Here is a 13,988-nt window from a genome sequence, read left to right as displayed (position 1 = left end):
TAAGACTCTTTTAAATGGCATCATAAATCTTTTAATCAAAAGTGGCTTCTTTCTAACCACTCTACCATAAACCCCTGACTGGTTCACCCTTCTCAGCAGAGGACTTCTGGAGCTCTCTTAAAGTGACCATTAAGTTATTGGTCACCTCTGTGACCATGGCCATTCTTGCCTGTTTACTCAGTTTGAGCCACTAAGAAGGGATGGTATTAGGCGGGTGATGAGCAGTTGCTGGTTTCACCAGACATAGTGCTTGAAGTTCTACCCAAAGACTTTAGTTTATGTCTCATCAGACCAGAGAATCTTTTACCTGAGGTTCTCCGGTGCCTTAAATCTGTCATCTGCCTTTTACTAAAGAGTGGCTCCCATCCAGCCACCCTGCCATAACTATCTGATTGATGGAATGCTGCCGAGATGGTTGTCCTTCTGACAGGTTCTGCCATCTCAGAAGAGGCTTCTGAAGCTCAATTAAAGTTACCATTTGGGTTCTTGGTCACCTCTTCTTCCATTTCACAAGTATGGAGGCTACTGTGCCCCTTGGAATGCTCAACGCTTCAGAAATTGTTTAATTTCCTTGTCCTGCTCTATCCCTCTCACACTCTGATCATTGCGGTCTACAGAGAGTTCCTTGGACATGCAGTGTGAATTGCAGACCTTATATACACAGGTGTGTCCCTTTTTAACTGTCAAATTAATTCAATTTGCCACAGGTGGACTCCAATCAAGTTCTAGAAACATCTCAAGAGTAATTAAGGCAAACACGATGCACCTGACCACACTCTGGAGTGGCACATTAAAGGGTCTGAATACTTATATAAATGAAAGTTTTCAGCTTTTGATTTATAAAACATTTAAACCTTTCTGAAATCCTGCTTTCACTTTATCTTTATGGGTTATTTAATGTAGGTTGATGTGAAAAAAATACCAAATTTCATCCATTTAAAATGTCCCTGCAGCAAGTGGAGATTTTGACGTTTACATGTCCAGAGTTACACCACCTTGTCTTTACATAGAGGCGAGTCCTGCTCCTTTCTGCTTCCCGCAAGTATTTGTGTCTCTGTCCGATCTAACTGTGCTTAACCCAGGTAGCTCCATGTTAGCATCTGGGATGTTAGTTGTTAGCCATGTTTCACAAAAATACCACAAACTGCATTCTCTGTAGGTCCAGACATTTTGTATAGGTGCTGTTTGTTCCTTGGACTTTCTGTCATCAGTTTTGTCTTCAGCAAGTGAAATGTCCAATTGGGTTGAGGTCAGTTGATTGACTTGTCCATTGAAGAATATTCTGCGACTTTGCATTGAAAAGTATTTGGTTTGCTCTCACAGTATGTTTTGGCTCATTGTCCATCTGTACTGTGAAACATCGTCCAATCAGTTTTGCAGCATTTGCCTGAATCTGATCAGACAGTATTGCCTTGTACTTCCTATGATTTTTGTCAGTATTGATATTATCAACAAATACCAGTGACTGACTTCCATGCCCATGCCATAACATGGCCACAACAATATTTCACAGATGATGTGGTATTCATCGGATCATGAGCCGTTCCTTCTCTTATCCATACTCTTCTCTATCCATCATTATGCTACATATTGATCTTAAATACATTTGTCCAATGCAAACTGTTCCAAAACTGGACTATTTTTAAAATGTATATATTTTCTGGTTAAGTCTAATCTGTTTTTCCTATGCTTTGTGGTAAACCCTAAGACTTTCGTGAAGTCTTCTCTTGATTGTAGACTTTGGCAATGATAGGCCAACTGAACAGATGGTGATCTTGTTTTGACTAAATGTTGTTTCTTCACAAAGAATAGTATTCTGCAGTCATCCAGCACAGTTGCCTTCCATGTTTGTCCAGGCCATCCGGTGTTGCTAAACTCACCAGCGCATTCCTTCTCTTTAAGAAGATGGTATTCAGGCAGAGTTCCACATATAGATCATGGGAAACTAATTTTGGAAATGCTAAACAACAATGAACTTGTAAAAAGATATTGATTTGACACAGAGAGAATATTTTCAACAAATCTATATGTCAAGCAGTCACTTCATCTGGATAGAATTCTAGTATTCCTTATTTAGGGATTCTATAATTTTATTCTATTTCATTACTGTATATACTTTTAGATTTTTCTACTAATAAACTCTCCATTATTGTTTTCGTTATCTACCTTCTACCATTGCAATTAATGCTGAAAAGGTAGAGTCCGATTTATTGTAGACACGTGCTGAAACCCAGCCTTTGAGGGCCACAGTCTGAATATTCTTATTTGGTGAGTGTTCAGTAATACAGTAGAGTCTCGCTTATCCGACATAAACAGGCCGGCCGAACATCGGATAAGCGAAAATGTTTGATAATGGCAGGTGTTAAGAAAAAACCTATTAAAAATCAAACTATGCTATAATTTTACACATTACGAACCTAATAATCATGTTTTACAACATAAAATCTGAATAAATTAACTGAAAAAATGAACTTACAGTTACAGAATTGTCTGACATTAAATACAGTATGTACTGTACTTAAAAAGTTCAGTCCTGTGATGATTTAAAGACATTTTTGATCATAGTCTGCTTTCCTGACGAGTGCCGTTTCTTCGCTGTGAAGTCTCGCCATCTTTGCAGCACTATTATGTTGATTCCTGTAGCTTCTTCTTGTTGCTCAATATAATTAATTGCAGTTTCTAGCCTTAACTCTATCACTAATATAGTCAACATCCATACGAGCGTTTACTACAGCATTGTGACTGCGTGTGTGTGTTTGTGCTGTGACGTGCGAGTCCCCATCTTGCACCCGAAAACTCGAAGCTGAATCTCAGTATTTTTAGCAACACCAGCTTTGTTAAGCTTGAAATAGCAACAGCGAGGTTATTTAACGTAGCAGGATCTTCGTTCTCCTATACACAGACACAGCAGTCAGGCAGGGTCGGGGGGAAAGTAATACTGAGCCCAGCGGATTTATAATGTCCCTTGTTCCTTGTATCACCCATCAACGGCAGGCGCTTATAGTATGTCCGCGATCTTTTCGGATTGGCTTTTACATCGAACTGCTACAGAGCTGGCTGCCTGCGATTGCTTTGGGATGCTCTTCCGCGTGTCGTCCCGTTGGGTGGAATCCCACAATAGATTAGAAACTCACTCACACCATCCATGATTTTTTTCAAAGGTAAAGTGCAGGTTAATTTGCTTTATGTATTTTTACTTTATATTTTGTATTAATCATTTTTATATGAACAAAAATGGGTTGTGGAACGAATCATCTGAGTTTCCATTATTTCTTATGGGGAAATTCGCATTGATATACTGTACGAGTGCCTTGGACTGCAAGCACATTTCCAGAACGAATTATGCTCACAAACCGAGGTTTCACTGTAATTAGCTGCGGCAGAGTCAGGAGCAGCAAAAAATAGACTACGCTCACGCTCGCAACTTGCAGTTCTGGTTGCGGATTGATGCATATTTTTTTTTGTTTGTTTTTTTTTTGTGGTGGGACGTCGGATAATACGGAATGTTGGATAAGCGAAGGTAGGATAAGTGAGACTCTACTGTAGTTAGAATTTGAATTAAGTGTAGCACCCATTAAGTTAACCTGCCAAGCCTAAGAGCTTTTAATAGTAGTTAGCCTTGTATATGAAATATTATTCATGTAACACATATTAAAGAGCCCTTACTAGTTAAACTGCCTTAATCTCTGAGGTTACAGATAAAGTGTGACAATTAGCTATAGTCATATTGCTTTATAAGTTTACCAGTAATGGCGCATTCCATGATAACGTGCAGTGAGTACAACAGACTTGAGCATTCATTATTTTCAGACTCTTTCTCTGTACGTTTAGCATTCGTTTGCTTAGAGGTTGATGTGCTTGCTGCTTCCTGAGCAGCTCTTCTGTTCTCCACCCTAGCGGCCCGCTTCTTCTCTTCTTTCATCGACATCTCTTTGCGTTAAAAGTGATTAACAACAACAACATTTATTTAAATAGCACATTTTCACACAAACAATGTAGTAAAAGATTTTGATAAATGCTTATGCACCTAATGTCGAAATTTAAAAAATTAAAAAAAAAATTATTTTCATCCATTCCCAATGTGAACACTCATAAAATTATAATGGCTGGGGACTTTAATTGTGTTTTAAATCCACTCTTATATAGGACTTCTATCACAGGGGGGATGACATCTAGCACTGCAAAGATAATTACAAAGTTTATAACTGATCACAACTTACCAGACCCCTGGAGGTTTTTAAACCCAAACTCAAGAACATATTCTTTCTACTCACCGGTACACCATTGCTACTCAAGAATTGATTCTTTCTTTATAGATAATAATTTGTTACCTATGATTAAATCTTGCAAATATGATGCTATTGTTATTTCTGACCATGACCCTCTGATCTTGGAGCTAAAGTCACTATGCCTCACACACTCACCTCGCAGATGGCGTCTCAACCCACTTCTATTAGCAGACGGGAATTGTACAGAATTTATATCCAAACAAATCAGTATCTTCCTAGAGACAAATACATCCTCAGAGATTTCTGCAGGAATACTCTGGGAAACTCTTAAGGCCTTCTGAAGAGGAAAGATCATTTCATATCTTTCCCACAGAAATAAATTAGAAACCAAGAAAGTATCAGAGCTAAGAAGCGAAATTACTAGAATAGATGAAGAACATTCCAGGCTTCCAAGCGAGGCTCTGCATTCAGAACTAAACCTCTTGACAACTAAAGAAACTGAACAACTAATTTATAAATCCAGACATCATTACTATGAACACGGAGAGAAAGCTAATAAGTTTTTAGCTCAACAAATTCACAAGCAAGAATTCCGCAACACAATGCCTGTAATCACCAACACGAATGACAAAATCATCGACCACAGAAATATAATGCATACATTTAGAGACTACTGTAAATCCTTATATTCTACTGAGTTTAAAGAAGACAACACACAATCTAATACATTTCTGGATACATTAAAGATACTACAAATAGACACTTTTAGTGCGGAGGAACTGGATAAACCTCTGGCTATCAGAATTACTAGATGCTATAAAGTCACTTCAAGGCGGGAAAGCAGCAGGCCCTGATGGCTACCCTGCAGAATTTTATAAGAAATTCTCCACTCAGCTAGCTCCCCTCCTATTAGCAACATTTACAGAAGCCAGAGACAATCAAACTCTTCCTCAAACTTTTCACCAAGGATTGATCACAGTTTTTCCTAAACAATATAAGGACTTATTACAATGTACATCATACACACCAATTTCACTTTTGAATAATGATGTTAAAATACTCTCAAAAATCAGAGCTAGAAGGATGGAGAAAGTACTACCTTCGGTAATATCACAAGATCAAACTGGATTTATCAAGGGTTGACACTTATCTTCAAATCTTCAACACCTGTTTAATGTAATATACTCACCAACTAAGTTAAACACCCCAGAAATATTATTATCATTGGATGCAGAAAAAGCATTTGACATGATTGAATTGAAATACCTTTTTACTACATTAGAGAAATTTGGGTTTTGCCCGAACATTTGTGCATGGATCAAACTACTGTATACCAATCCAGAAGCTTCAGTTTGTATCAACAACATTTGTTCAGACTAATTTAAACTAGAACGTGGTACCAAACAAGGATGCCCCTTGTCACCGCTGCTGTTTGCAATCGCCATTGAACCATTGACAATACATTGTCCAAATGCTGATGAGATAAAGGGGAATATCAGAGAGGGACTGGAACAGAAAGTTTCTCTCTATGCAGATGATATGGTACTGTATTTATCATACCCACAAAATTCTGTGCCTGCAGTTTTAACAGCACTTACAGAATTTCAAAAGATCTCTGGTCTCAGAATTAATCTGAATAAAAGTGTACTCTTTTCAGTGAATTCTCAAGCATATAATATTAGATTAGACAACCTACCTTTTATCATTGCAGATCAGTTTAAATACCTCGGGGTAAACATCACAAGTAAACATAAAGCTCTTTTTTAACAAAATTTTGCCGTCTGCATGGAAAAAAATAAGCAGGACTTGCATAGATGGTCAACCCTTCATCTCACTCTAGCTGGAAGAATTAACACTGTTAAGATGAATATTCTTCCTAAGCTCCTTTTTTATTTCAAAACATTCCAATATACATCAATAAATCATTTTTAAGCAATTAGATTCAGCAATAACCTCATTTATTTGGAACTCAAAACATCCACATGTCCAAAGAGCGACCCTACAAAGACAAAAGGCAGAAAGTGGCATGGCACTACCTAACTTCCAGTTTTATTACTGGGCAGCAAACATACAGTGGTGTGAAAAACTATTTGCCCCCTTCCTGATTTCTTATTCTTTTGCATGTTTGTCACACAAAATGTTTCTGATCATCAAACACATTTAACCATTAGTCAAATATAACACAAGTAAACACAAAATGCAGTTTTTAAATGATGGTTTTTATTATTTAGGGAGAAAAAATCCAAACCTACATGGCCCTGTGTGAAAAAGTAATTGCCCCTTGTTAAAAATAACCTAACTGTGGTGTATCACACCTGAGTTCAATTTCCGTAGCCACCCCCAGGCCTGATTACTGCCACACCTGTTTCAATCAAGAAATCACTTAAATAAGAGCTGCCTGACACAGAGAAGTAGACCAAAAGCACCTCAAAAGCTAGACATCATGCCAAGATCCAAAGAAATTCAGGAACAAATGAGAACAGAAGTAATTGAGATCTATCAGTCTGGTAAAGGTTATAAAGCCATTTCTAAAGCTTTGGGACTCCAGCGAACCACAGTGAGAGCCATTATCCACAAATGACAAAAACATGGAACAGTGGTGAACCTTCCCAGGAGTGGCCGGCCGACCAAAATTACCCCAATAGCGCAGAGGCGACTCATCCGAGAGTTCACAAAAGACCCCAGGACAACGTCTAAAGAACTGCAGGCCTCACTTGCCTCAATTACGGTCAGTGTTCACGACTCCACCATAAGAAAGAGACTGGGCAAAAACGGCCTGCATGGCAGATTTCCAAGACGCAAACCACTGTTAAGCAAAAGAACATTAGGGTTCGTCTCAATTTTGCTAAGAAACATCTCAATGATTGCCAAGACTTTTGGGAAAATACCTTGTGGACTGATGAGACAAAAGTTGAACTTTTTAGAAGGCAAATGTCTCATTACATCTGGCGTAAAAGGAACACAGCATTTCAGAAAAAGAACATCATACCAACAGTAAAATATGGTGGTGGTAGTGTGATGGTCTGGGGTTGTTTTGCTGCTTCAGGACCTGGAAGGCTTGCTGTGATAGATGAACCATGAATTCTACTGTCTACCAAAAAATCCTGAACGAGAATGTCCGGCCATCTGTTCGTCAACTCAAGCTGAAGCGATCTTGGGTGCTGCAACAGGACAATGACCCAAAACACACCAGCAAATCCACCTCTGAATGGCTGAAGAAAAACAAAATGAAGACTTTGGAGTGGCCTAGTCAAAGTCCTGACCTGAATCCAATTGAGATGCTATGGCATGACCTTAAAAGCGCGGTTCATACTAGAAAACCCTCAAATAAAGCTGAATGACAACAATTCTGCAAAGATGAGTGGGCCAAAATTCCTCCAGAGTGCTGTAAAAGACTCATTGCAAGTTATCGCAAACGCTTGATTGCAGTTACTGCTGCTAAGGGTGGCCCAACCAGTTATTAGGTTCAGGGGGCAATTACTTTTTCACACAGGGCCATGTAGGTTTGGATTTTTTTTCTCCCTAAATAATAAAAACCATCATTTAAAAACTGCATTTTGTGTTTACTTGTGTTACATTTGACTAATGGTTAAATGTGTTTGATGATCAGAAACATTTTGTGTGACAAACATGCAAAAGAATAAGAAATCAGGAAGGGGGCAAATAGTTTTTCACACCACTGTACAAACTATAAAAACCTGGACACAAATAGATGAACATACACAGGCCTGGTCTGCAATAGAAGTAAAATCCTGCAGTACTTCTTTATATTCCCTGCTCTGTGCTCCAATAAATGCAAGTTATCGGCAGTATAATAATAACCCAATTGTGCATCACTCACTCAGAATGTGGAACCAATGTAGAAAGCATTTTAAGATGGAGAATCTTTTATCAGTGTCACCTCTGCAAGAGAACCACTTCTTTCAACCTTCACAAACATAAGCAGTTTTTAATATCTGGAAAACATTTGCGATTAACTTGCTTAGAGATCTTTATATAGACAACGTCTTTGCATCCTATGAACAATTACAATCTAAATTTAACATTCCAGCTACACATTTCTTTCACTATCTTCAAATTAGGAACTTTGTTAAACAGAACCTGCCTGATTTTCTTCATCTTGCACCCTTGCCCACACTGGAAAAAATATTGCTCAATTTCAAGGACTCAGACACCATCTCTGCAATATATAAAATTATTTTACAGTCCCTCCCTATCAAAGATCCAAGAGGACACTGGGAAAAAGATCTCTCAATTAATATATCAGAAAAGGAGTGGAAAGTAGCAATGCAGAGAATTCACTCGAGCTCAGTATGCGCAAAGCATACAATTATACAACTCAAAATTATATATCGAGCACATCTGTCTCGCCTAAAACTCTCCAAAATGTTTCCAGGGCATGATCCAACCTGCGAACGCTGCAGTCAAGTCCCAGCCTCACTGGGTCACATGTTTTGGGCCTGCACCAAATTAACATTATTCTGGACCAGAATTTTTAAGTGCCTTTCAGACAGTCTTGGTGTCACAATCCCTCCTAACCCATTAACAGTTGTGTTTGGTGTTCTTCCAGATGGGTTTAAAGTGGAGAAGGACAAACAAACTGTGATTGCATTCACTACACTCTTGGCATGCAGACTTATTTCGCTAAACTGGAAGATTCCTAACTCTCCTCTTTTAAGTCAGTAGGAAACCGATGTTTTATACTATTTGAAATAGGAAAAAATCAAATACTCAGTAAGAGGATCTGTACAGATTTTTTTCAAAACATAGCAGGATCTAATCAGTAATATTTTAGAATAAGCTCTTAAAGCACAGAGGAAGCAATTATTTCTGTATTTCTTTTTCTTCTCTATTGGCTTATCAAACTTAGCAATTTAGGTATGTTTACAAGCCTTAAGTTATACTCCGTTGGCCTTGCTCTCTCTTTGCTCTCAATCCTACTTTCTGTAAAAAATGATTGATTTGTATGGAATGATTGCAATAAAATTAATAAAATTTCAAAAAAAAAACCAAAAAACTGAGAAAAAGACAAAACTCTAAAATTAAAAAAAAGCAAATTAGTTTAAAAAATTGAGAAATATTTTATTCTTAAGATAAATAGTGCAATGTCCATCAGTTACATGTTCTGATTTACAACTACAAAAGATATAAAATAATAATAATAATATGTACACTTCATATTCAGTCACAGATACACTTAGTCAAAAGGCAAATATGATATTAAGAATACATCTTCAAAAATACAATTTAACACATCACAGAAATGCCACTTTTTACTTTCTCTGCCATTACTTGAGGGAAATAAGTTATCAAAACTAATTTCTGGCTAAAAGAAGTCATCAGTGCTTTAATATGTAGCACTAAGACTTAATCCAAAGTATATTTACTGCATATACTCACTGATAAGTTCTCCCCCAGATAAGTTGGGGCTTGATTTTGCCTTCCAATTTCTGGTATTTTATGTCAGTTGTGTAAGTTGGATGTGGAAAACTCACGCTATTGGTCCATTAGATTATGATATGCTAACGACCACCTGGGAGAGTAACCACGGAGCACACTGCCTTTGTTTTCTATGCATTGTGCCTACGTGACCGCACGTTAATACCCAAACTATTCCAAAGCAACTTTTGCACTGATTTGTGTTTTTTGTACCTCACACCCTCATACACCTTTATCGTAAGAACATCACCTATCCACGATGGAGCGTTCAATCAGCAGAAAATATGAAGCTAGTTTTAAATTAAAAGTCATTGAAGTAGCGAAAGAAATTGGTAACTGCACTGCTGAAACAAAATTCTATGCGTCTGAGAAGCTGAACTGAAAAAAAGTTTTTTTTTTTCACAGTTTTGAACAGGCATATAAGTTGGGGTCTGATTTTATGATTGATTTTTCGGGTTTCGATTTTTACGTGAGAATATATGGAATTTCAGCTTTATATATGTTTAGCTTATACATTTTGCAATGGAAATAACAGAGCTCTTTCAGTAAAAGTACAAAGACAAGATTAAATAATAACAATGAAATATGTATATACTCTATATGTATGTATATCTGAGATATATTAACTAGGTTATGTTAAATATACATATATATTAACATAACATAATCAAGAAAAAATGCACGGCACCAGAGCAAAAGAAGTTCAACATTAAGTTATTTTAAAAAAATCTTTAAAGGTGGGAGGGTCATCTTTACCTTATAAATATAACTATGTGGTAACTATCATGTCTTCATATGGCCCATACCCTCTATGTGCCAATCCCTGTAAGAAACTCATTATGATCAAGATCCAGGTGACACCAACTGTGCCTCACGGATCAAGCATCCTGCCATTTGTACGTTTGGTTAATTGGTGAATCCAAATTAGCTCTGTGAGTGGCGTCAGTTTTATGGCCAGCGCTACCAGGATGGGGTCTGGCATCCTGTTACCCTAAAACTGCAATATGAAGGCTTGAGAAGGTTACATGTTATGCTAAGATCCTTCATCTACCCATCATGCCTTACAGCCCTGTTGAAATTAAAAAGGAGTTAGATGAATTGGCAACTGAAAGAGTGGGTGTGTGCGTGGAGGTTTTCTGTGATAAACGGCCATTCTTCTTGAACCCAGTGCTGCTGGGGGAGACATCAGTTTCTTACAATCCGAAAAACTGGATATAGTGGGTCAGAAAACAAATTGATAAATGGACAATTAGTGCATTACATACGATATCAGAAAACCAGTTAATTCACATTCTTCAGTGAAATCCTAGTGATTAACTAGATTAGCTTGCTTTTTCAGCCTTTTAATATTTGGCAGAAGGAGAGTACAAATTGTATTTTATAATGCAGTGCTTGCTAAATAAACAACTTTATGGACATTTTTCCATTTAGAGATTTAGTCTCTGTTTCTTTATGGATGCTTCATCCTGTCTCATCACTAACTGCAGATGACACATCAAAACCAGCTCACTTTATTTGACTTTATACCAGAAAAGCATAAATTATTACTACAGGATCCACCATAACTTGGGGGGCAGGCTGAGCACGGACGTCCCATTTTGTATGGGGCTTCTCCGATCCAGTTACCCCTGAAGACAATAAAATGAAGAGGGCGAGATGTCAGTGACAGATGTCAAAATTAGAATTAGAAGTTCTGAAGGCAGACTCCTTGACTTACTTAATTGAATAATTGCACACCAGCAGCACCGCCTGCCGCCATGTGTTTCCCCACACGTTCATATTGGAGCAGGAGTTCACGGCACATCCGATTCTGTTAGAGCTCGCCCACACCATCTGGAATGAGAAGTCAGAACACAAACGGAGCCGAATTTAGGCAACAGTTGGGACACTTTAGCAACAGATGCTTTTTGAGGAGTCATCATCCATGTCATCTTTTTTCTCTTAATTATAATATTAATGGCCTTAAAACTAGTGTGGTTTGTTTATGATAATTATTCAGATTACTCAGTTTAACTGTACTTATGGACAAGAATGTTGTGTGGTTTTAGTTATTATTTGTTAATATATTATCCATTAGTTGTAGGTATGTGCTAGCACGTTGAGTAGGTGAGCTAAGAAGTTCAAATAATCTTCACTGTGTCATTGCGGATTTAGTATTTTTGTACTCATATAAACAGCTTAAGGAATATTATTCTTTATTGTACCATTTCTATGCATTACTACTGTGCAGCTGAATGATAAATTGGACTGGACTGCCAATACTGATGCTCTATGTAAGAAAGGACAGAGCCAACTATGCTTCATTAGAAGACTGGCGTCCTTCAACATCTGAAATAAGATGCTGCAGATGTTCTACCAGATGGTTGTGGCGAGTGCCCTCTTCTATGCGGTGGTGTGCTGGGGAGGCAGCATAAAGAAGAGGGACACCTCACACCTGGACAAACTGGTGAGGAAGGCAGCTTCTATTGTAGGCATGGAGCTAGACAGTTTGACATCCGTGGCAGAGTGACGGGCGCTGAGCAGGCTCCTGTCAATAATGGAGAATCCACTGCATTCACAGAACAGGATCATCTCCAGACACAGGAGCAGCTTCAGCGACAGACTGCTGTCACCATCCTGCTCCACTGACAGACTGAGGAGATCGTTCCTCCACCAAAATATGCGACTCTTCAATTCCACCCAGGGGGTAAACGTTAACATTATACAAAGTTATTGTCTGTTATACCATCATTGTTATCACTCTTTAATTTAATATTGTTCTTTATCAGTATGCTGCTGCTGGAGTATGTGAATTATCAATCTATCTATCTATCTGTGTTACCTTGCTTGCATTTCCTTTTCATTATTCATTTTTGCTTTTATGTTCATTATTGTTTAATATTAGTCTGTGAGGATACATTTCTTGTGCTCTGCCAGAACAAATAACAATCTTCTTTTTTTTGGCTGCTTCTTTTAGGGGTTGCACAGCGGATCATCTTCTTGCATATGTTTCTGTCCTCTGCATCTTGTTCTGTTATACCCATCACCTGCATGTCCTCTCTTAAAACATCCATAGACCTTCGCTTAGGCCTCTCTTTTCCTCTTCCCTGGCAGCTCTATCCTTAGCATCCTTCTCCCAATATACCCAGCATCTCTCCTCTGCACATGTCCAAACCAACGCAATCTCGCCTCTCTGACTTTGTCTCCCAACCATCCAACTTGAGCAGACCCTCTAAAGTCCTCATTTCTAATCCTATCAATCCTCCTCACACCCAATGCAAATCTTAACATCTTTAACTCTGCTACCTCCAGTTCTGTCTCCTGCTTTCTGGTTAGTGCCACCGTCTCCAGCCCATATAACATAGCTGGTCTCGATACCCTCCTGTAGATGAAGTCCTTTATTTAGAACAAACTCCAGTCCTGGAGGGTCTCAGTGGCTGCAGGTTTTCATACTAAAAATCTTCTTAATTAGTGACCAGTTTTTCCTGCTAATTAACTTCTTTTGCCTTAGTTTTAATTAACTTGACTCAGACCCCTTAGTTGTTCAGTTTTACTTTATTAGCAGCTAAAAATAATGAGACACAAAATAAGCCGCCACATGACCAGCTCACCTGTGCCCATCACACAATATCAGAAAATAAAGAAAGGTGAAGGTCTCAGTAAGGCTGATCTCTTAGCTCATCAAAACATTTTGACTTTGTTCTTAGAAAAAACAGAAAATCAACAGTTTTGGAAATGTCTGCTGTCACAGAATGAGAGCAGCAACAGGTTACAGAATTAAATAATGGGCTTAATTAACAGCAAGAATCAGCTTCTCATTAAGAAACTGGTTGGAGTGTGAAGACCCATTTTGCTGGTCATCTGTTGGCTCGTTTCATGTCTCATTGCTGTCTGGCTGTCATTTAATGAAGAAAAGAATCAACTCAAAGGACTGAATCCTTAAAAACAGGGCTATTAAAATGAAGGGAAAAAGAATTTAATTAGGAGTGGAAACTGCTCGCTGATTAGGAAAAGGGTTAGAATGAAAGCCGCTGAGGCCCTCCAGGCCTGGAGTTTGACATCCCTGATTTAAAATGATTTTCTACCATGAAGGGTGAGGACCCCAGTTAGGCACTGATTGGTTTATTGTAACAGAACAAAGAAAACCTTTGATTAATTGCATAATGGGTCCCATTTAATTTTTAATCTTGATTTAGAAATCCAGATACCATTGTTTTAGTTGAGACCTTTTCTGATCATTTTACCTATTTCTGTAAATCAACAATCTTACAGGAAAACTCCACACAAAATGATAATTTTATATATTACTTACCCAGTATAGTTTGTTTTGATGGCCAACAA

At 38.0% G+C, this 13,988-nt stretch overlaps 1 protein-coding gene across 1 annotated transcript in view; it reads right to left on the bottom strand.

Moving 5' to 3' along the window:
* Positions 1–9,940: 9,940 nt before the first annotated feature.
* Positions 9,941–13,988, bottom strand: part of LOC120514722 (peptidase inhibitor R3HDML-like) — a 34,626-nt gene continuing 30,578 nt past the window's right edge. Inside the window, exons 5-6 of the mRNA XM_039735233.1 lie at positions 11,386–11,501; positions 9,941–11,296 (exon numbers count right to left, since the gene is read on the bottom strand). Of these exons, the coding sequence (XP_039591167.1) occupies positions 11,164–11,296; positions 11,386–11,501 (249 nt within the window). The 3' untranslated portion in view covers positions 9,941–11,163. The remainder of the gene's footprint in view (positions 11,297–11,385; positions 11,502–13,988) is intronic.

This window comes from Polypterus senegalus, chromosome 14 (genome assembly GCF_016835505.1).
Source record: "Polypterus senegalus isolate Bchr_013 chromosome 14, ASM1683550v1, whole genome shotgun sequence".
NCBI lineage: Eukaryota > Metazoa > Chordata > Cladistia > Polypteriformes > Polypteridae > Polypterus > Polypterus senegalus.
Note: the sequence above shows the minus strand (reverse complement) of the source record. Positions and strands in the feature narration are given on the sequence as shown.